We start from the raw sequence: 24,104 nt of genomic DNA, 5'->3' as shown, positions 1-24,104 counted from the left end.
AGCCACCAAAAACCCACAAAGAAACAAACAAACAAACAAAAAAACCAGAGTGGAACTCAAAGCTTCCAAACAACACACAACTCTGTTCAGCACACAAGCTTCTGCTGCTGTTGACGACAGTGTAACCTCCATAAAGAGGCCTGACAGGTGCCTTTTAAAAAAAAGGTGCCTTTTAAGAGAGAAGCAGAAGATAACGCTTCAAATTCAAAACCGGAAAGACAAGAATGGCTCTTCCCTTCCACAGCACACGCAGAAAACTTTTATCCTAGTATTACTTGCATCGCTCTTCCTCTTGACAAGTGCAACGTAACCGTGCAATTCACTGCACCATGGTCACAGTAAACCCCTCATTTCCAAAATTCCTCCTTGCAATGGCAAGAGCCTCAGACAAAGATGCCGACTGACCGCTCAGAGGTTGGAAGTCCAAGACAATCAACTCTGTCTGAAATCCATTATCTTACCTCATGAAATTTCAGTCTTACCGCACAGGATGATTACAAAAGCCCGGTCTAGCCCATCTTAATTTGTTTCTTCCACGATATATTTGCACAGGTGTTTTTCGATGTAATGGCATGTTAAATGACATTTAGAGTCAAAGTTAGAATTAGAATCGTATTTTAAAAACAATACAACCACGCTCAAAATCAATTACGGTCACACACAATGGGAAACAACCCAGTACTGCCCTGAAGAAGTTACCCAGCGGGTCACTCGCTTTCTTGAAGCCTACCACTGACCTTCATAGGCATCTCTCTGCTTTAGCTTAAGACTAGTTAAGACTACACTGTCTTGAAATCTGGCTTCACATCTCCCCTCAATTACATACAAACGGTGAGTAGAGGCATTTTGGACACATTCTGTAATTTTTTTTACTTATTTTTTGAAAGAGAAAAACGCAGTCATTTTTAACTCTTTCTATGGAGTTCTCATTTTCGCCAGTGAAAAATCACTATGTTGTTTTTAAATTAAGTCACTCACTTCAGCCATCTTCCCTCACCAGCTGCAAAGCCGGGGGTATCTGCATTGATCCAGCTCCGTACTAATACATTTCACAATCAGTTCAATTTATGCGACAGGCTGGAACCTGGGCTGAGACCTCTGAAGTGCCTGTAAACCAATCCTGCAGACAGCCGCTAACCCATCAACCGTACCTGGGAATCGTGTTGCTTAAAATATTCCATATATGCAACGTACTTTTATTCTGTACAAGATTCACAGAGGCTAGGATGGAAACAACAGGAAAAAAAGGACCATACCTGGTTTCTCAGACTGACAGGCTACACATTTGTTATCTTCCGTCTTATTTGGTACAAGGCATATTCCACAGTCCCAAGAGCCTTTCGCCTTCTTAAATTTGTCTCCAAAGCCCAGAGTGGCTGTTGTGTCAGTGCTGCTCGAGGAGGATGTCACTGTCACCGAGCTGTCTGTGACCACTGGTCATGTCAGAGCAGGCATTACTCCCGTTCCAGGTTTTGGTGTCTCACATGCTATACATTTTGTAGCTTCCGGTTTGTTTTGGACAAGACATGTATCGCAATCCCACGTTCCAGGTACTGTTTTGAATTTGTCTCCAAAGCCCAGCATCCCTGCTGGGGGCGCTGCTGGCTTTGAGGTGTCGCATTGACTTGAACTTACTGTCTGTTTCATACTCTCAACTGTTGACGCTTTAGTAGCTTGACAAGTTACACATTTGTCCTTTATGTCTTTGTTTTGCAGAAAAGGGTCACATGTATCAGATTGCCAGTACGATGCTTGTTTAGAAGTCTCTTTACCTGCAGAAAAAGTTGTTATTGCAGGCCTAGTGTAAACCACTGTGCTTGTTGTAGGTTGTGCAGACGTAGAAGAGCGTGTTTTCAACAATCCAAAGTCTAGGAAGCAAGAAAAAAAAGTCTTCCTGTTAGCGCAGCACCTCACTACATGTAACTAAGTGACTTTACTAGAGGGCAAAAATTTCAACTCAGGTGCCAATGGTTACAACTAGACATTCAGACCGAGCGCAACAGGAAGTCCCCAGAAATCTTATCTAAACGGATGAAATTTCATCTGCTGCACTGGGTCACAACAGAACATTTCGTTAAAGCTTCATTTAACTCTTTGTTTCCAAGCAAGCTTTAAATCAACATTTTCACTGGTCGATACAAGTACAAACAGACAGTAGCTGACTGAAATCTGACAGTCCAACGTGGAATGGAAATAATACAATTTGATTAAGACGCGATGCCCAATCGAATCAAATTTCTAAAGCTCCTCCTTCCGTAGCAGATGACTCAAATCTACTCCAGTAACTGTACAGAAGTTTGTCCTCGGAGCAGCAATCCATACGGTATTTTCCCACAGATGCTGAATATTAATTAAATAATAAAAACTCAAGACAATTGAACAACTGTCTAATTTTCTATAATCTTTTTCAAAATGCATCGGACACAGGACAACTCCTTATTTAAAAGGTGGCAATTTTAACAGAAAAGACAAGCTACTAATACAGAAAGACTAAAGGAAATGCATCTTAAACAGCAGCTCAAGTTGCTTGTAAATCTACCTTGAACATAGTTGTTTTGTGGTTTGTTTGTTGGGTTTTTTTTAGTCAAAAATGAAGTCTTTGAACAATGTGGATTTAGATTCTGCTTCTTTTAAACCGATAAAGAAAGTGAATGTCACTTCACTCAGAGGTCTTCCCTTAAACAAAATGCACAATGTATTTTCTCTCACTTAGCTCTTTCCAGTAGAGAAATGTGCTGCCTTCTTAACAAGTATGTAAGTTAGAAGAAGACTTTTGGGAAAAGATCAAATTCAATAAAGCCCTTTTTCTTAAAAGATATCTTTTCCACAGACACACTTTATGAAACTGTTGAAAACAATTGCAATTGCTTAAAAACAAAATTCAGAAAAGGGTTTTTAACGTAAAACACTCCACTTCTGTTTGCAGTTTAAATTTTAATCCACAGGAGCCATTGTAAGCTAAGGCCCAAAGATTCGCAGCTTTCGCCATGTATTTGGAACTGAAGCTCTTTCCTATTCTTTCTTCACCTGGGCTGAAGGTGGGACAGGAGTGTTGAGTTTTACAAACATTTCCTTTTCAATTCCACAAATTGTATTTACTTAAAATGAAACACCGATTATCTGGCTAATTCTCTTAGTACCTCATTTACAATTACATCCTAACACGTAAAGGAGATGCAACCCATCTGCTTTTCATCTTGCAGTTTTACTTCCAGCAACAAACACCACTTAGAATAGAAGGGGGCAGATGCACCCTAACAAACGCAGCGCTTAATGTAATGCTCTCCTACATTCATATTTATAGCAGATACTCTATTAACCATAAGTCGTGTGTTGGTTTTTTTTTAATAAAAAATGCTAGCGTATTTTTTGCAGCATCTTTTTAAAAGGAGTTCATTATCTCTCCAGGATTTTTTAGAACGTCTAAGACGCTTCCTTCCTTTAATACGTGGGCAGTGGTGAAGGGACCACCAGCAAAATCTTTGACCTCCTCTTTCTGTGTTGATGTTGGTTGAGGTGGTGGTGTCTTTTGAAACAAAAGAAAAAAACAGCTTTCACAATGTGACCTAGTTAGAGCAGATTATACTCACTTTTGTTAGAAACAAGAATTTCCAGCTTTCATGCTTCTCACATAAGAATCTTCACACATTCTACTTACTTTGCAATGCTTTATGATTACAAGCAAAACAAAAAGCAACAAAACAAAAAAAAATATAAAAGCAGATCTGTCACTGGAAAAATACTGCAGAAGTCCAACACTGCCTGGAATTGCTAGCATGCGCAGACAGGACAGATTGAAGATTTAATAAAGGAAAAAAGGAAAATCAGCACTTCAGATCTGAAGTGCTAAAGTTTCAGTTACCTAGGGTAAGAAAGGGCGTCACTGGAGTACCACTGGGTCCAGAAAGTTCTGCCGATTTTACAACGGGAACACTAAATGTAAACCCAATCTGCTATGAACAAGAGAGGTTTTTCAGATTCTCAAGCCACAGGAACTTCAATCGAATGCACACACAAAACCAAATCTGAAAGCTGCTCTTCACATTTGTAGCACGCATGCTGAATGACAAATTATAAGCCAGAAGCCTACATACTTTTCTCCATCAAGGCAGATTCTGCTTTAGTGTTCTGCAACAGCCTACTAAATGCCTAAGAAAAAAGTCAAGCTCCTTTATTATTTTACTTACAGAAGACGTAGGTAGCACTTCTGCCTCAGTAGATTTCACAACTGGAGATGAAAACGCGAACTCAGGACTGCTAACAGTACTTGTTGGTTGTATCTGTATTTTCAAAAGAATTAAAGGTTTATATTTAAGAGCAACAACTACCTGAATTCACTACCCAACAGAAGTCCCGCAGTGACGTCGAAAAACCTGATGTTTGAGTTATTTTGCAGATAAAAGTAATAATAAAACACAGGGAAGTTTCCAAGTGGGTATAGGACAATATCTTCAAAACCAAATTCCAGAAACTGAGAGGAAAAGCTGGAGATGCTACTTAGGTCTAAATGCACGGAAAAGCAAGCCAGGAAGCTGAAGAACGGCAAACTCAGCCCAATGATACTCCAAGAACTTCAGCAAACACCTCAACATGTTAAAGCAGCTGTCTACTTCAAACCGTACAAAAAATATTTCAAGTACTCTGGAACAGATTAATGTTTATTTTATTGCAATAATATGCCAATTATTGCACCCTAGGCTCATTCTATGTGAGGCTTATATGACCACGTTACCTCTAATTTAATAACTTAAATAAAGTTGTGGTTTAACCATTGCAGGCAACTAAGCACCACACAGCCACTCGCTCACTCCCTCCAAATGGAACAGGGAAAAGAACTGGAAGTAAAGAAGTAAAGTTGTTAAATTTGAGGTAGCATTAATGACTCATCGCATGTAATGGCTACCTGGAATGACAAATGCCATAACCCTGTACATACTCCCCACTCCTTCCCCTTCTTTCCCCCAGCATTTATTGCTGAGCACGATGCTAAATGGTGTGGAATATCCCTTCGGTCCTCTGGGCTCCGCTGTCCTGGCTGAGTGCCCTCCCAGCCTCTTGTGCATCCCCGACCTCCTCGCTGGCAGGGCAGCGTGAGACACAGAAAAGGACTTGTCACTGTGTAAGCACTGCTCAGCAACAGCTAAAACACCAGTGCCTTACCAACACTGTTTTGCTCACAAATCTGCAACACAGCATCATCTAGCATCATCTACTACGAAGAAAATTAACTCTACCCCTGCCAAAACCACTATAAATAACTTGGCATGAAGTTCACACCCCCCTTCCCCCCCAGACTTCCACAGCATTTGAAGCAGTTATACAATCACGTTAAATGGGAGTTGGCAGGCTCTAAGACTGAGAGAAGCAGAATCAAAACATTTATGCCTTTTTCCCCAAACTGGCATACAACCCCAATTCATTCAGCTGCGTAGAAACTAATATTTGTTAGTTTCATGAGCACCACAGAAAAAGTCAACTCGCAATAAAGCAGTATACTCATTGTAAACATTATTTATAGCATAAAGATCTACCTTGCCCGCCGCCGTCGCTGCTGCATCTGCCATGCCCGCCGCCTCCGTTGAATTTGCCACGCTTGTCGTTGCCACTGTTGACTTTGCCTTGTCCTTTGTCATCAGCAGATATGGCATGCCCGCCGCCATTATTGGACATGTCAAGCCTGAGGGCACTGTTGAACACGTTATGCCCGACGTCGCCGTTGTATATATCATGTCCTCCACCTCCTCCTCTGATAGATCTGTCAAGTCCTCCACCTCTGATGGATCTGTCATGCCCTCCACCTCTGATGGATCTGTCATGCCCTTCACCTCTGATGGATTTGCCATGCCCGTCGCAGCTGCTGGAGTTGCCGTGCTCATTGCTGCTGTTGAAACAGCGCTCGGTGACGCTGAGACAGCGCTACTACCAACGAAACTAGAATTGAACTGAGGCAGCGATGCAGCACTGATGGGTAGGGGTATTTTCGGTAGCACTGGTTCCTCCACTTCCTAAAGTTGCAAATTTTAATTTTTCTTATACAAGACATACTACTTTCTCACCCCATCGCACCCAATTTATTAACAAAATTAAATAGAACAAAAATCCATACAAATTAAGAGAAAGCAAGTTTCCAGAAGAAATCCCGATCTCCCCACCTCTGTCTACCACGTCATTTTAATTTATGGCAGGCCTGCTTCCACATTATACTCTATTCAACAACTGTACAGCAAGAACACTGAAAGTTAACTCAAAACCTGTGCAGAACAGAGACGCACAGATCACATTTTTTTTCTTTCTTTTCTATACTTCAGTCATCAAAGCTCTAGAGAAGCATTATCCTTTCTAACTACCCTCGCATGGCTTCAATTAAGAGTACACTCTCAAGACAAGTGAGAAAGTGTTCCTCTTGCAAAGTTAGGCAGGATAGCTGCCAAAGTTTCTAAAGTCATTACAGCAGTGAACGTGGAAAAAGGTAATGTTTAAAGAAGCAGGTAGGTTCAACAACCAAACTAAACACAAAAAGCACCAAAGAAAGTCAGACTAACAGCACTGAAGATTGTGTTCTGGTAAATACAGTCTATACCATGTATCAGGATGCAAATATAAAAATCAGAAGAGAGCCTCTTAACAACTTCAATTTTCATCCCTGCCACTTACTTTATTCAATTACTAAGATTGGATGAGTTATGTTTTAAATGGCATAGGAAATCTGACCAAAATTTGTACAGTACTATCATGATCTACTTAGAAATGACTAGGCAGGGATGTAAGTTGGTACTACTGATATTCAGTGCATCCTGTAGCTTACATCTGTTTCACAGTTTTGATTTGAAAAGTTTATGGAACTTTTGATATTTGGACCATTATTTTATTTGCGTTACAGGAATAAACAACAGTGTTTACGATTTCTTTATATTGCATCATCCGGAAGTCCCATTTAATGATTTGAAACTTAAATTAACTTAAATACTTAATATTAACTTAATATTAATTAAATACTTAATGTTAACGTAAATACTTAAATTAACTTACAGGCAGCTTATATAACATCCAATAAAAGAAAAAATAATCTGAATATTCATGGTCATAGTTTTATGGAATAGATTTTTCCTATTAAAATGAGAAAAAAACTCTCTCACAATGAGTTTGGTGAGTATCAAAAACTGAGTCATCGTTAGCAGACATGCAGAATGCTCTCTTCTATTACTCTTTTTCACACTCTTGGCCTGTATCTTTCTGTATGACTTAAATATGAAACCAAAAATTAAGCTTTTTTTTTCTTTTTATACTTGGCATTCGTTTCAAGTATCATTCCTGTAGAAAAACTATACAAACCTTCACCAAAACATTACTTCTCTTCTTAGGACTCATTCATTCAACTGCTAACGAGAAATGTTATAGTTTGAAGAATCTCCAAGGTAAGAGAATTAAAAATTTCAAAATTACATAAGCAAAGTTCAGGTATTCAAACACAGGAAATCAATTGGAGCCTGCTCTGAAACCCACAAGAAAACAAAAACAATGCAAAAATAAAGCGGTATTGTTATAATTTACTATGATGCAATAAAACTGACACACTTAGCTAGTTACTTCAGTAAGCTCAGTGACAGCAATTAATTTAAGAGTCACTTACCTGTTCTTGTACAGCTCTTGATAAATAGTGTATTCCTCTTTCCCTTCTCATTTTGCCGCCTCCGCTACTCACTCCTGAAGACAGACCATTGGACGCAGCAGTACTGAATTTGTAGCTGGTCACATTGCTAGCACACGACAGTACAGAAGTTGGGGGAAACAAGGGAAAAAAAAATTACCAGCCAAATTTTTTTTTCAAGATATTAGAGCTGTTATTAGTCCTAGAATTGAAACCTGCTGATCAGAAAAAAACTAAAGCTGTCTCACAAGTTGCTAAACGCTGGTAAATACTTGATGTTCTAAATAGGAAAAACTTTATTAACAGCAGCAATGAAAAGGACATACATAAGTGCACCGGTCACATGGGAACAATGACTAAGCCAGAAGACCTGAAATAGAAGAGCTGATTTAGATTGTTATTTTCCAGTGCTTCCTTTAAATAGGACTGGTTCTCTGATTCTGCGATGCACATGTATCTTTTGCAGGGATGTAAAAGAACAGCTCACAAAAATACAGAAAGAGTGCACATATGCACACATACACATGGGAAACACTGCCAACAGCTCTGATAGAATAGGGACGCCTCAGACTTGTGTGGCAAGGTAATATGGCCTAAGCTTCAGAAGCAGCTCTGGCTTTCATGTGGCCATCAGCAGGAACAGCAGAGGTGTTTGGGTATGCCAACATTCCAGAAGTCTTTTCAGACATGAATACAGATCCCTTTTGTAAGGCATACAAAGGCATTTTTCTGGTACTTAAAAAAGCCTAGCTCAAAACCAGAAAGATATCCTAATCCAAGAGCAAATGGGGAAAAAATAACCCAAACCAGAAGTGAAATAGGGAATAACTCTAACAAAAGTACTATGGCAAGAAAATGAAGTATGCCTGGAAAAACTGTGACATCAAAGCTTATCTTGCAGCCAATCAGTCAGTCAGTACAAAAGTGCATTAGATCGCACTGGAAGACACCAGGTCAAACTCCCACAATACTGAGGAGGAGAACTGGTCTAAACTTGTCAAATACTTGACAACAGCCTGCTTAGCACTGTAACTGCATAGAGGAAGACAGATCCCTAAGGCATATGCTCAGACTTTTCTCTAATCCGAACTGTCAATCCATTAGAATTCTGAAAAAAGTCTTACATCAAAATAGATCTTCATTCAGACAACTATCGCTTGCCCATAACAGCCCATATTCCTCTTTCTGTTAACACCTGTGAGCTTCAAGGGGGCAAAGACAGTTGTCAGCCTTCAAGCAAGTCTAATCTACAATTGGACTCAGGTTTAAAATATATACACACACACACACACACATAGATATATAGCATTGGTGGGCCAGAGATTTACTGAGTATTCCAACTCAACTGTCCAAAGGGACTCTTGCCAGCAGATCAGTGTGGTGCTCCTGCTCCAGAACATGGCACCCAACAGAGACCAGCATCACAAAAAACACTACCACCACTACCTACTCTACAAACAAAAGGTAGGGCACTGCAATAAACTTTGTGAACGAAATCAAAAGCAGTATGAGTTTGCTGTATCTCCTTCCTAAATGGAGAAGTAGAAAGGAGTTCTAACAGAGACAATTTAGAACAGTTTGAAAAAAACATAATTAAAACCCAGCACCTGATTGCACCTGTACCAGAACCTTAAAGCCAGTCGCTTCCACCCCTAAAAAGGTGGTTGTTGTGAAGTCCAACTTTTAGATGCCAAAACAAAGTGTTGAGTTCTTTCTGCAAGCCAAAGAATGCCCATGGTCACATAAGAATTGCTTGGCAGATGAGCATAGAGTCAACAAAATTCCCTGCTACTGTTCTTTGAAAAGAGCAATCCCCTAAAAACCGAGTGCAAAGTCCCTTAACTCAAGCATTATTACCCAAAACACCATTTGCCCAGAAGGAAAAGCCATCAATATTATCTGGAGGATAACTCATTTGACCTAAACCAAGAAAGCAGTGTAACACAAAGCAGTCTCCTCAAGAAGAAATTCAATTAATTCTGCTGGATTTTTTTTATTTTAGAGATGAGTTAGCATTTGGCCTCAAATGATTCTAAAGAACACATGGTCTTCATGTGAACTCAAAGCAGACAATTAACTTCATCATGAAAGGAGTATTAAAAAAAAGAATAATAAATCATAAACCTTCCTCCATGTTTTTGCTTAAAAAATAAAGAAAAAAACACATCAATAAACATCCTCCTGAACTGTAACTCACTTCCCCTACTTCACCTTCTAAAGAATGCTTCAGAAAGAATCATCCCATTAGGACAGAGCTTTCAAACTGCAAGCAATTAAATAGCTAAAACTAATAGCTTTTCCCCTAGGGAACATTAGGAGGGACAAATTATTTTGTTATAAGTAAACTGAGTTATAAACCATGAAATATCTGTCAAAGCAAAATTTGTAACGCTACAGATTTAGTTAAACTACAAAATGAGCCATATTTCCTGTAGAAGGAAAAAATTAGGCCTCCAATAGCAAAGATCCTTTCTGTGGATACAGCATTATAACGTGCCTGGTTTCCCATCTTCATATCCTACTCAGAAGATAAACTTGGGATAAAAAGTGGTGTATCAGTAGTTTTATTCTTGCTCATCTTCCTTCCTTTCATAAAAACAACAATTTTCTCAAAGTTATATTGATCTTCAAACACAATCCAGACTTTGCAGCTGCCTCAAAATACAAAATTTTCATTGGATTTCCCATTCCTTTTACTGAGAACTGTCACCACCTTTCAGGTGCAGACCGTACTGAAAAAGGAGATTTCTTTCTTCCTTCAAGTAAGTTTTAAATTAATAGATGTCATACCTTTCAGATGGTTCTGCTCGCTGTTCTGCAGGCAAAGTCTTCTCTCTCATCCCCTGCAAGTTAAGTTTAGTTCAAGACTTAGCTGAATATGTACAGAATACACAAAGTACCAACAACCACTTCATGTGTTTTTTTGTGGTTTTTATTTTATTTATTTATTTTTAATTTTATAGCACTGAATACACCTCACCTACTTAACGTTGTTCCCTAATTCAGCATTGTGGGTACAGTTCAGTTAAATTTTGGGGCTAAAGTAAGCATCACTGCTTCACTCAGCATTGAGGACAAACTGATAGAACACTAAATCAAATTTGTCAAATCCTCCAACAAAGAAAGTAATTACTTTAAACAAAATGACAAAAATTGTGTGTGGGGGGGGGAGAGTTTTCATCAAAACTTGTGTTTACCAACCCCGTAAAAGGGACATACTTTTCTGTTTTCTATCATTTATCAACAAGAAAAAAAAAAAAAACTCTACCCCCCTAAAAACTAAGCAGTTGCTGCTATTTCACAATGGTTCCCACTGCCTTAAAGCTCGCCTCAAACATACTATCAGTACTTTTTGCAAAGATAGGATAACAATTGGTTTGAGAAACATTCCAAGACTGGAAAAAAAAAACAGGTACATAAGGACTCAAAAATGTACTCACTTGGAACTTTGTGTCTACTCTCTGGCAAATTTTGCTGGACTGAGTAGTTGAAGTCGGTGATGGTTCAGAATACCGCGTATAACGCATCGGTTGACGGTTTACCGTTGGTGTCACAAGTCTCTTAACAGGTGGAGGCTGGAATGCATTCTGGGATTCCAGCTTTGAAAGGGAAACAGCAATCAATTTATCCTTACGTCCACCCAAATTAATTCCAATATTTATTGATGAAAACAAATTACAGAACTATAAACCTCCCCCCATCGGTCTTGGCACTCAGTGAACGCAATTTGAAAATTCTAAAGACCGTTCAACTTGTAGAGGGAAATCACCAGAAAACCAGTAACGAAATCCATAAAGCTATATATAAGTAGCCAAAGTCTGACTGAATTCCATTTCAAAATTTGGCAGTTAGCTTCATAGACAAAATAATTCATGCTACCATAATTAAAATAACCCATGTTCCTAGAATATGCTCCTATCTTTTCCTCTGCCCACACTGTGATTTTTTTTTTTAGTAGCTTAATTCATTAATTTAACATTCGAAGTGTTAAGCAACTAATTATACAGGCTTCTGGGCTTCACATTCCCTACATTTTCCCCCTTCAAAGTTACACAAATAATAGAACACACTCAAAAAAAAAACAACTTGTCAGTCTTACAATAATCTCATTCATTAAAATATGATCCAATGCTTTACATGTGCATTAGATGCACTTCAAGTAGTGGGTTTGACTTCCCTTTTCAAAGCGTTTTCACAGACCAGAGTTAATTTTTAACACAGACCACTGCGTGTTCTGCAAAACTGACTTAACTGAACTGTCAGACAGAAAACAAACCCTAAAGGCTACAAGATTTACCGATGGCTCCGCCTGCGGTCTTAAGGATCAGAAAATACAGTCTTAGGAAGCATGCTATTGTTCAAATCAATACCAACAGGAAATTTTTGTTTACGCTGCAGCTTTAATTTCACAGTATCTCCCAGCTCTTAGTAATAGGATTCACACTCTCTCTAAAGTATACAAAAATGCGTCTTTCTAAAAAATATTACATTCAGTTTGAAACCTTGAATAAGACATGTTTTATGTAAGTTCACAAATCTACTTCGAGTGAACGACGGTTCATTGCTGGTTTTAAAGGTAAAAAAGAAAAATATTAATTCCCCCAGTTAGGCATTTAATACACCAAGAGCTATTCTGCCTGGTACAGTTCCTTGAAATAAGAAAAATACCACGTCACTGCTACCCACTGCAGAAGTTTAGCCCGAGTGCACAAGTGTTCCGTCAACCGCATGTTCACTTTAGCAGGAAAACACACGATCGTCTCCTCAGCAAATAATTGCTTCTCATCGCGGGCTACCCTTCTCCCGCCACCATTATGAATTCTAGTATTATGAATAGACAATCTATCTCCTTTCACCCACTGACAGCTGCGTGCAACATTCATTTAGTGGCTGACAATTTCAGGCTCTCTGTTGCAAATCTGGCAGATCTTTCTTAATGCCTTATCACAGGTGTATTGCTATAATATAACTGAGAATTCACACCAGATTTGGTTTTAGTTATTTGGATAATATTTATGATATACTTCACTTCTCCATGCCCTTGTAATTTGGCAGATGGTGAAAAGATGGTCCAGGAAATCTGAGATGTTTGTAAACTCTGAAGTGATTGTAAACTTAATTATACATCCATCCAATCAAGGAATTAGCACAGAAACTTCTTGAGACACTGCCCCTTTGCTCATTAGAACAGAAGATGAAAAGTTTGCACATCTTGTTATTTCCTTCAGTCACCTGATCTTCAAGTGGTCATTTAAGGGTTTTGCAATTTAATAAGCCCAAGGATACCCCTAACTAAAGTCGTCAAAAAAAGATGACTAGTTTTCATTTTTTAAAGAAAATGAAAGGAAATCATGCTTTACCACAGCATTATCACCAGTTCTGTGCTACCTCCAAATAGGAATTTAGGAGCGTTAAGATTTATAGCGTCGGAAAAGAAAAAGAAAAAAAAAAACCTCTACCCCCCTAAAAACTAAGCAGTTGCTGCTACATTCATTTTAGAACTTTACCAAATGGAGATTGTGCTGGCTAAACAATACAGAGATTGAAAGAGTTAAAAGCAATAAGCAACCAGTATTACTGTCCACTTTGATTTCCAGCCTAAGAAGCCCATACACTTAACAAGTGGTCATTTGTACACTCAGACTGATACTGGAAACACAGATGTTTTCGCAGAAAGAGATGCCCATTTAATTTTATGGAAAATTTATCAGACTCCAACGATGGTTCATCGCTGGTTTTAAAGGTAAAAATGAAAAATATTAATTCCCCCAGTTAGGCATTTAATACACCAAGAGCTATTGTGCCTGGTACAGTTTTGCAATTTAATGATACCCCTAACTAAAGTCATCAAAAAAAGATGACTAGTTTTCATTTTTTAAACAAAATGAAAGGAAATCATGCTTTACCACAGCATTCTCACCAGTTCTGTGCTACCTCCAAATAGGAATTTAGGAGCGTAAGATTTATAGCGTCGGAAATTAACAATTTTCCTCCTCTTTACTTTGAATGGTGATAAAAAGCACAAAAACTAGTTTTCTGTGCCCGAATGAACACGGAAGTCTGTACAAAGTCTATATGACCACTCAATCAGTATTTTTCTATTTGTGATCATTTCTTCAAGAGAAAACTTGCCTCAACAGGAATTTTAATATGCAGCTTCACCCCAAGTTGGGGGACAAGATAAAACGACTTGGTGTGTTCTAGAGTTGTTGCTCTCAACTTACAAAGATAACATAATTCTTAACCTGAGTAATCTTCACAACCCATCATCTACTGTGGATACATGCCAATATTAACTTGATTTGATGTCTATGTTGTCACTGAGGTTTGAGAAAATTTTTCTGATAGTGATAAAGCATTGAAAAAGTTATCTACCTCAGCTTAAGACATTATTGGTTCTTACCTTTCTTCGTTTGGACTGGAAGTCAGTAATATCCGGTTTATCTATGTCCGGAGGCTAAGGGAAAAAACAAAGCATAAATATTAGAGGGCATTTTTTTTTTCCTGAGAAAGAGGGTTCCCTGCAACAAAAATGTGGGGGTTCATGGTCAACTTACAGAACACAGCGGCAAAACAGATGCCATTCTTTTAGCATCCTGTTGAAAAAACAGCGCAATAAATTAAACCGGCCACAACGTAAGGAAGAATAGTTTTATCTTTATCCTTTGATGGCACATTTACTAAGTTTTATAAACACATGAAGCAAAAACAGATTAAAAGAAGTGCTATTTACCAACAAAGGGCTTGACAGCTTCTCCATTGCCTCCAAGATGCGCCGTGCTGAGGTACTTAACGTAGCGCGGGACCGCACAGTTTCTTGTCTAGCTTTCGCTCTCCTTTGTGCCTGAAAAATTAGCATTTTAAGTGTTACAATGGTCAATTCTCAGCTAAGGAGGCATGTATTTTATGTCCCAAGGCTACACTGATGATACAATCAATATATTCTGATGACAGAGAAACATGCAGTCACTGGGAGTTCAAGCCATAAAGAAGAGAATACACTCGGAGTTTAATGAAGTTTACCTTGGGCCTCAGTGCATCTTGCACGTGCTTGTTGCACGAGCAATAAAAGAACTCCGTACTTGTAAAAGGTCAAGACGGATGATGCTAGGACTGCTAAGGCCTCCGAAGCAGTAATCAGGGAAACAGAACTCAAGAAAAGGCTTGTGGTACAGAAAGCATTTTCAGTAACAACACAGACCTCAGAGTTTCACGATGGTCTAAGTGTACCATCTTAAAATCAGTGTATACAATCATAACCAGGAACTAGTTTTACTTCTCTCTTGCTTCCTCCCTTCCCCCAAGATTAAAGTTGGCTGCAAATCTTTGTCTTAAAAGATAAAGATCTGATTTAAACTGTAACAGATCTAAACATTACACTGAAAAAGTAAACTGTTTATTTGCACCACCCAACTTCAAATATCAGTTGAAAACTTCCTTTGGTGTGATTTTTTTTCTTCCCAGGTTAAACCCCTCAAATAACCACACTGTGCTTATCACACGATGTGAAGACAGGAAGCAGACCACGCAGCGTGTAAAAACACAAGTGAGACTCACAGAACCACAGAATGGTTAAGGTTGGAAGTGACCTCTAGAGATCGCCTGGTCTACCCCCCCGCTCAAGCAGGGCCACCCCGAGCAGGTTGCCCAGGACCATGTCAAGTCAGCTCTTGAAGACCTCCAAAGAGGGAGACTCCACAGCCTCTCCGGGCAACCTGTGCCAGGGCTCCATCACCCGCACAGTGCAAAAGCATTTCCTGATGCTCAGACAGAGCCTCACGTTTCAGTTTGTGCCTGTTGCCTCTTGACCTGGCACTGGGCACTGCTGAAAACACAATGGCTCTCTATGCTCTTTGCACCATCCATTCAGGTATTTATATACACCAATAAGATCCCCCCAAACCTCCTCTCCTCCATGCTAAACGGGCCCAGCAGTCTCTGCCTCTCCTCAGAGGAGAGGTGCTCCCAGTCCCTTGATCATCTTGGTGGCCCTTCGCTGGACTCTCTAGTACCTTGCTGTCATTCACAGCAAGCAGCAAGAAGCAAGCTACTCTCTCCTTTAAAAGCCTAGTATTTTGGTTCCTCTTTTTACCATAATGCAGTAATATTGTAAAAAACAAAAATAGCCGACCAAAGAGGGTTCCCAGCTTTGCACCACAAGGTTTCAAGGTTTCCCGTAAGTGAGGTACTTGTACTGCCCTTTTTCCGTTGCACAAATGGACTGTCAGAACAGAGCCAGCAAACCCGCGTTTTCATTTTCTTAAAATTCCTTTTGATTTATCGATAAAAGTCACTTTCATTTAAATACATTCCTACCAAACCTGATTTGACTTTCCTTTTCGATTCAGCTCTAGCTAATCAGAGTTGTCAGCAGTTTTTATTTGCTATTTCCAAGAACACTTGGGGGCAAATAACTCTCTCCAAGAACTATATGAATCGTTCAAAACAGAAAGCATGTTACTGCTTATCTTGAGACTGCATTTAGTCCTGCATGCCTCTGTGTACCAGAAGAACAAAGGATCAGCAAAGTTGATTTTAGATATTTTCAAAGACTGCAGGTTTATACAACATATCCATAGCATGAATGTAGGCATGCTTGGAAAAGAAGATCCACAGATAAATATTAGCCAGGTTTGACTACTACATTTGACTACTAATACTACACTACTTTTGTCATACCCGATAAGGTTCCGTTCTTTGCTGCCTTGATCTTACAGCTGCACCACCATAGGCCGTCTTTCCGGGGTAAAATGGAGAAAACCCAAGCTGGTTTTGCTTAAAAACAGATGTGCTTCCACGTGCCTACGGAAACACAGTATGAGAAGTGGATAGAAAAACAGGTACACATTCAAACTGATTAAAAGAAATACTGTGCAGTACTTACAGGACACAGTCCTCCAAAAGCAGATAAACCGAATGCGGGTTTCTTAGAGCTAGCTGCAGAATGCTGCGAGAGGGAATGAGTTCTTTCAGCTCCTGCGGGCAAGAGCAGTGATGATGAAGTATTTTTTAAAACTGCAACATCTGCCAAAATGACGTATGCTAGATGTAAATGCCTCTCGTACGTACAGAACTTTAACAATAAAGATCACACTAATTCAAGTTCTTCAATACAGAAAAATAAGCATGACTTCAGCTTCCTTAAATAGATCAACTTCACGTACAGACTGAAAACCAAGTATCACCTACAAACTTGAAAACTGTTCACAGAGCTGCAAGTAGTTTTCAGCAATCTTACCAAGTTAATACTGTGCTTCCAATGCAGATTTTTTTTTCCTTCAGGCTAAGATAAAAGAGGACCGCATAAACATCAGTGCATTTGTACGGACAAAGCTTTTTTCTGTGTTGGTAAAAGGCTGGAGGCCAGCACAGATCATAATCGCACAGGTTTTAAACCTGGAAGATTCCCCAAAGGCTGCTCTAAGAGTTAACGATCTTCTGCCCATGTATGTTTTACGAAGACACACCAGAAAGTTCTAGTGCACTCAGGTTATATTGCTAAAGCCCAGCAACTCTACTCTCAGCTGTACAAAAGTTCTCTGGAAAACCTGCTGAGCACACGTCAGTCCCTGTCTATATGGGGGACTAGAAAAAGCTGCAAACCTGCTGTTCGCCCTTTCAGCGAGAAGACCTACGTACCAACCTACATCGACACGATGCTTATTTTTTATTTTAAAATGGTGTGCTTTCCTCAATGAATTTGGCAAAAGACATGAAAGTATTGACAGCTGAAGCCTTCTACCAAGAAAGGTCAAAAAACAGCCTATAGCTTATGTCAGAGTAGTTTCTTTATCTTCTCTTGCTGAAACACAGGAAAACATCTCGTGTTCCTATTTGTCACCTGCACTTATTCACATTTAACCAGCTGTCTGTTAGATATTCTGAGTCACTCTTCCTTCTAGACAATCAGCCTAGTTGTCAAGCTACGGCAAGTCAGCCTGATTTCCTACCGTCCCAGTTCAAAATTTACATATAACCTAGCTGAATGTGTATATTTCAGCATTGACTCTTTCTAACATCAGGGTATCATAAACGTATTCCAAAGCACGCTTCTATTAAAAAGGTGATAGGATTATATACTTCTAAAACACTAAAAATTCAATTTAATTCTCGCATCCAAAGTTGACATTCACCTATTTTATTTACTAAGGTGATGTGGAATATTAAAGAACGCAAGGTACTTCACATTAAAAAAAAAGTCAATTAAACAGAGAACACAAAAATCACCTTCATCAGATGCTCTAGAGGAGGAATCACTGGTTGTTGAGATGTTATCATCGTCTTGTTGAGAGGTAGAATCTTCTATTTCTTTTATCAAGGACAGCCTAGGACTGCCAATGCCAAATACAGAAGATGTCGAGGGCTGACAAGGTGGGACAGGAGAATCCAGCATGGTATAATTCAGACGGCTCCGATGAAGAGAGGGCCTTGTTAACACAACTGGGAAGTTCAGTGCTGATCTACTTGTGGATGGTTCTAGACAAGAACAGGGAGATAATTAGCTTTGCTATAGACAAGCTCACAGAAGCCAAAACCTGTTTCCTATCGACAGCCATGCTATTGCCAAGTTCTAAGCGCAAAAAGAGAGAAGCCAAATTTAACTTCTTCCTCACCCAGATACGGTTGCATCTAACTGTCTGGCTACAACAACAACACTGCTTGCGATACACAGTATTAATGTTGCATCCAGAAGTAGTTAACTATGAGGTTTTACAACACCACATTCTGACCCCGTGCTCAAATGCTCTAACGCTGACTTGGCCGTTCACTAAATCAAACATATATACTCCTTCTCCCATGTACAGCTTGCAATAAGCTTTACAAAATTTGAGATTACACGGTAAATTACAGATAACACTGCAGCTTCCATAATATTGGAACAAAGGTTATATTAATCTGAATACACAACATGAAAATGAACGTTTGCAGTACTTTTTTCCCAAGTTCTTCCATATCAGCTCACGTTAGAGGCAAAACATCATCTCCTACCCATTAACTATTGGGATTTTGACCCAAGGGACAAGGATGTTGACCCAAGTAACCAGATGAGCATTTTTCCCTCTTGAAGCAAAGGGTCTGCAAACAATGCCAGTGGCCTGGAATAGGTGGCCTTGAAGTCTATCTTGCTAAATGAATGGAACTATTCATGGGTATTTTGCCTGATGAAAGCCTACTGTCTCTCCCAGGAATCTGGGCAATTCAAATGACTTTGAGCCACTATCCTCTTGATACTTGAACTGAAGCTTAAACTAGTTAGTTCAATCTTCATAACCACTGCAGTACCACTAATTAGCTCTCCAAACCATGAGCAGATTTTTAGGACAGCACCGTTTGAGATACAGAAAGGTATTCAGGCGGAAGGCCACCCAATATAGGCTCCAGCACACTGATACCTCAGAACTGAAGAAACACATTGGTTTCAAAATGTAGTAATAATTAAAAAAAATAATCTTATTCTTAAGCATAGTAAGCGACACCCACGGACAGCAACATAAGCTGCAAAAGGTTCCAGGGTGTCCACCTGCTCCTGATCTCCTGGAGTTAGCAAGCTTGCAGTGCAGCTGTTCTTACTGAAAGCTCCTTTCACGCAGTTACATAGGAAAGCCAACATGTGTTCCTCAGTCACGAAGACCTTCTCTATTCTTTTCTCCAAACTCATTCCCAAGCTACAGCTACACAGAAAGCCATCAATCTCCTTGTTTACAATTAGATGAGATTGGAGGCAAAGATATTTCCTCCTTATTTTTTGATTCTGCCAACAACAGAAGCAACTGACTTTCCACATTATCTATGGTTACCTACGCACGCTCAGACAAAACTTCTTTACTTATTAAAAGCTGACTTCCCCAAAACAGCTAATTTAAGAGAAACTCAAATAAGAATAGATGCAAATTTATACAACAGGACTACAGGAACAGTGAGAGGCACTGGATATAAGACAAATTAATCTTTCATGAGGTAAAGGACTTGCAAACCTCGTTGCCAACGGTCAAATACCTTTTCAAAGACACCCCCTCCCCCCGCGTAGACCTTAAAGTTATTGAATATTTTAAGGATAATAATCTCATAAACCACGTCCGTGCACAAGTTCCCCAGTTCACCATCAAGTTAACGAGGAACTTTACTAAATTGATCAAAGCCCAAAACAAAAAAAAAACAAAACAAAACAAACAAAGTCGGGACACGAGACGGAATTTTCCTCTGCCATTCTAGCATCTAGTCTTTTGTTTCGAAGACTGCAAAACAAATTAATTTTTTTAATTGCCTTAGGCAATTAGACAGATTTTCATTCCATATCTTTTAAAAGATGGAAAATGCAACCCAGCACACTTGCAAATGACTGATTTTCAGCATTTAGCACCTGGCTAATAGAGTACCTAAAGTTAACTGATGCCTTCCAAGAGCATAAGATGTATGCTTCGTAACTGTGTATACAGTTTAAAGCTAAGACGGTTTCACAAACAGTTTTGACTTTTTTTGGTTTTTTTTCATTCTGTCAAAACCCTCATTCCAATTTCCTTTTGAAATTCAGATTCAAAACTAGAAATCTGTGAATAAATACAGATGGCCAGAATTCCAAATGATTTTTCACATACCTCGTCTACTAATTCTTGCTGGTTCAGGCGTGAATCTCTCATCGATTATGGTATCTTCATCTGCATAATCGAGGTGATAGTTTACCGGAGTCTCCTCCTGGTTTGCAGATTCATTTCTGTCTACACACTCCTCCTCACGCTTATTGAAATACTTCTGCAGCCAGGCCGGTACAATATTTTTCACCGTTTCTGTCATTCTGCTAATTATTCCCTGCTTGAAAGAAAAAACACTTGTTTAATTACAGAAACACAGTCAACAGCATATGCTGGGATACCACCTTCCACGGACCTTGAAGACAGATATTATACAGCAAATATTCAGAAGACGACGACGAGGTTGATCCCTGGCATAGGATCGCTACACTTCTGGTAAACCTAAAATTCACCTAAGATTGATTTACAACTACCTATCACTTTCTGTACTTCCAAGTGACCTTGGCAAGGTTCAAAGTTCTGAAACCTCTGCCAAAATTCACCAGCAGGTCGTCAATCTGCAAGGCTATCAGGAAACTCTACGCCTGAACAGCTCCTGACCTACAGACTTGTTCCAGGACTCTTCCTCTTCGCACCCTCACGTGAAAACCAACTAAACCAGAAGTTCAGCAATTATCTACTGCGACAGTCAGGACCATACTACCCATTAAAATCAGTGAATCTAAATATTTTCAATTTTAGTAATGCTGAATTGCAGTGACTATACGCACAAAAAACAGTTCTGCTCTCAACAGTCAGGCTAACCCAGAAGATGTCCTGGAAGAAACACAGCTATAGCTATAGCACCAGCACCTCCTCTTGCAAGAGCCTTCTAAAGCTGTTGCTGTATTTTGTAGAAGACTGACTCTGCGGCATACATCGGGTACGATCGGAGAATTCCCACCTGACCGAAAGCCCCAGGAACTACGGTTAAATAAAAGATACATTAATATAAATGAATATAATTAATAATAAAAATTAATAATAAAAAATAATATCCAGAAAGCTGACAATCATGAGCTAGGCATCCTGCTAATCATCCCTCCTGCAGGCAGGGGGAAAAAAAAAAAGTAAATTAGATCCAGAACTAGTTCCCAGGAACTTTGAAGCTGCTAACTATACTGTCTACAGTGCCCAGGCACCTTCAGAGCTTAATGGTAAGAGACAGAGGGTTTGGTGGGCTGTAATTACGATCACAAGCACACAAAACACATCTATTTAAGTATTTCTAAGAATCGACTTATCGACTAAAGTTGTAGGGGGAAGGATGAGAAAAACAGCGGGGTAGGGATCAGAACCAGAGGTATAACCTCACAAAATCGCATCGGTCGCTTTCGTGCCTCCCCAACTGCATCACTGAGAGACAATTAACATTAAGCCACAGAACCTTCTGCAGAGTGGACATGATATTGAAAATAAACTGAAATTAATTGACAAATGCTCTAAGCAAGCTATCTGCTCAAAGCTCGTCCTTTTACGTTATGAACATTTGCACGATTCGTCTGGTTACAAAGCTAACTGCTATAATAAATGCACACATGTAACACCTATCAGTTTGTCTATTTATCAAATCATTAAAATTCTTCCCCGATAAGTTACTGTTAATTTGATCTGCGCTGGATGTGCAGCAGCCATTCTCTGTGCAGAATCCCCCAGATATCCCCACGCACGTGTTTGCTCTGGCACACTCTTTAAATAAACCTACTGGAAAACACGCAGAGATAACAGACAATGGAAAAGTTAGAAAACCATCTCCACTGATTATTTTTAATCCACGTGTAAGGTTTATCAGTTAGCTACACGGTGTCGGCACACGCAAGCTATGGCACTTTCAACATTAATGCACTGTTCAAGCCAGAGGTTTCAACGGTTGCTCTGTAAGCGTGGGGAATGTTTGCATTGCCCTTCCAGGCCAGCTTTAGATGGACAAGATTGATTGTCAATATATGGTATAAGGGACTTGGCATTTCTGCAAGTGATAAAAACCTAATTGAGCAGCTATCCATGCGTAGCGCTCCCTTGGTTTTGCATATGATAATCAATCCCCTCAGCTACGTTGCTCATTTCATAGCGGAGAGGTTTTGGCTGAACAAACATGTGCAGAGGGCATCTCCAGAGCATCTCTCTGGGCGTCCTGACATTTCTTAGCAAAGAGCTGCTGGGAGGGATCTCGGCGCGTCCCCCCTCCAGCACGGGGATTTTCACACCCCGAATTGACGGACCGCTTTCACCGTCAACCTGCTGTACCCTACAGCACAAACGAGAAGCAAAGCCTGGCAGGTAACGTTCAGAGAATTGATGATGGGCTGAGGAGGGGTGCAGGGAGCGGGGAAAGCCCTGGGGGTGGCACTGGGGGTCCTGAGGGCAGCGGGCTGGGGGTGAAGGGGAGGGGGAGGAGGGGGGTAATGGGCTGGGTAGAGGGGTAAGGGGGTAAGTAAGGGGCTGAGGGGATAACTGAGGGGGTTAGGAAGGGGCTGAGGGGGTAACTAAGGGGGTAACTAAGCCGTTGAGGGGGTAACTAAGGGGGTAACTAAGCGGTCGAGGGGGTAACTAAGGGGGTAAGGAGGTGGGTAGGGGGTAACTAAGGGGATAAAGGGGCGGGTAAGGTAAGGGGGTAAGTAAGGGGGTAACTGGTGGGCTGAGGGGGAAGGGCCCGCTGTGGGGGGGCCGCTCCTCACCCGCTTGCTCCTGGCACAGGGGGGCTTCGCGGCGCCCAAACGGTGGCGCCGCCTCTTCACCTTGCCGCCGGCCGCTCCTCCTCCTCCTCCTCCTCCTCCTCCTCCTCCTCCTCCTCCTCCTCCTCCTCCTCCTCCTCCTGCTCCTCCTCCTCCTGATCGGGCTCCTGGGCTGCCGCCCGGCGCCCCGCCGCCACCGGCCCTGCCACCGCCGGCCATGCCGCTGCCGGTCGCGCCGCTACCGGTCGCGCCGCCCGAGGCCATACCGCCCCCCCCCCGCGTTCGGTGCCGTCACGGGGCCCCCCCGCCCCCCGCCGCCACGCGCCGCGGGGCCTGCCCTGCCCCTCGTGGGAATAAAAATGTTGTTTTTGCAGAGTTACGTTGTTTAAAGGTAAGGAATGGGGTATTGAGGTGTGCTTGCAGCGATAAGAACGCTTAGCAGGCGACCTTGTAAAATGCAGACAACCAGACTCCGTAGAACAATTCGGGGAAAATCACGGTGTTGAGTCAAGTCAGGTAAGTGAAGAAACATTACCGCTTCAACCAGTAAAAAAGTCAAAAGAAATTCGAAATTTAACAGGCCGGCAACTGAAGGCCATGCATTGTCTGGGAAGCATCAGACAGATTGTGAGCCTGGATCACCCCCTCAGTGGGGAAACAGGGGAGGGTCCCGTCATCAAAAAGTATATAAACTGGGTTTTGGAACCAGCAGGGGCGCTCCTGCTCGTGGGACGCCCGCCACTGCGATCGCGAATAAATTCCTGCTTCGCTGAGCTCCTCGCCTGAGCCCAAGTTCTTGGCTACGGAGTGTTTCTCACAATTTGGGGGCTCGTCCGGGAGCCAGTCGCCTACTGGGGAGCCCCACCGCCGCAGCAGCAGGAAGGCATGCCCCGCTGATTTCAGCGGTCCTGTGCATCGACGGCGGCGGTTCTGCGGAGAGCTGACAGAGGGCCCGAGACTGATGAAAGAGGCAGGATCCGTGAAGGAGTGGGGAAGGGAAGAAGGCAGGCACTCCGGCTTTGAGAATTGATCCGGTAACTCTGTGCACAGACCAAGGTAAGAAATAGGAAGTATTGCCTTGGGGGTCGGGTGAGACTCTGTGTGCCGTGGGATTGAGACGTACTTTTGTACGGAGCGAGTGTGGAGTCCTGATCCGCGGTTCCGCAGCTCCGCGAGGGGCGCGGCCGGAGACGGACGAAGCGTGAGCTAAGG

At 41.0% G+C, this 24,104-nt stretch overlaps 1 protein-coding gene across 1 annotated transcript; it reads right to left on the bottom strand.

Annotated features, from left to right (window-relative positions):
• Positions 1 to 2: 2 nt before the first annotated feature.
• On the bottom strand, positions 3 to 22,987 carry LOC310894383 (nuclear pore complex protein Nup153-like). Its single transcript, XM_083824409.1, has 16 exons — positions 22,896 to 22,987; positions 20,245 to 20,455; positions 17,876 to 18,124; positions 16,533 to 16,624; positions 16,328 to 16,450; positions 14,382 to 14,492; positions 14,206 to 14,244; positions 14,052 to 14,105; positions 11,089 to 11,247; positions 10,439 to 10,491; positions 7,631 to 7,757; positions 5,532 to 6,005; positions 4,188 to 4,280; positions 3,863 to 3,950; positions 1,257 to 1,868; positions 3 to 530 (listed from the first exon to the last, which is right to left on the bottom strand). Exons 2-15 carry the CDS (start codon positions 20,438 to 20,440, stop codon positions 1,438 to 1,440), a joined length of 2,289 nt encoding a protein of 762 aa, XP_083680535.1. The 5' UTR covers positions 20,441 to 20,455; positions 22,896 to 22,987; the 3' UTR covers positions 3 to 530; positions 1,257 to 1,437.
• Between the last annotated feature and the right edge of the window lie 1,117 nt (positions 22,988 to 24,104).

The sequence above is a fragment of the Anser anser genome (genome assembly GCF_964211835.1).
Source record: "Anser anser genome assembly, chromosome: 2".
Taxonomy (NCBI): Eukaryota; Metazoa; Chordata; class Aves; order Anseriformes; family Anatidae; genus Anser; species Anser anser.
The sequence above is the reverse complement of the archived record's forward strand: the minus strand, read 5'-3'. Positions and strand labels throughout refer to the sequence as shown.

Bases quoted from the DNA above. Each gene is read 5' to 3' on its own strand.
- LOC310894383 (XM_083824409.1), bottom strand. From the start codon at position 20,440: ATGACAGAAACGGTGAAAAATATTGTACCGGCCTGGCTGCAGAAGTAT. The intron at 16,451-16,532 runs GTAAGTACTGCA...GTGTTTCCGTAG, and splicing joins CTTTTGGAGGACTGTGTCCT to GCACGTGGAAGCACATCTGT. The intron at 3,951-4,187 runs GTAAGTAAAATA...TGTTCATAGCAG, and splicing joins AAGTGCTACCTACGTCTTCT to ATTGGGTTTACATTTAGTGT.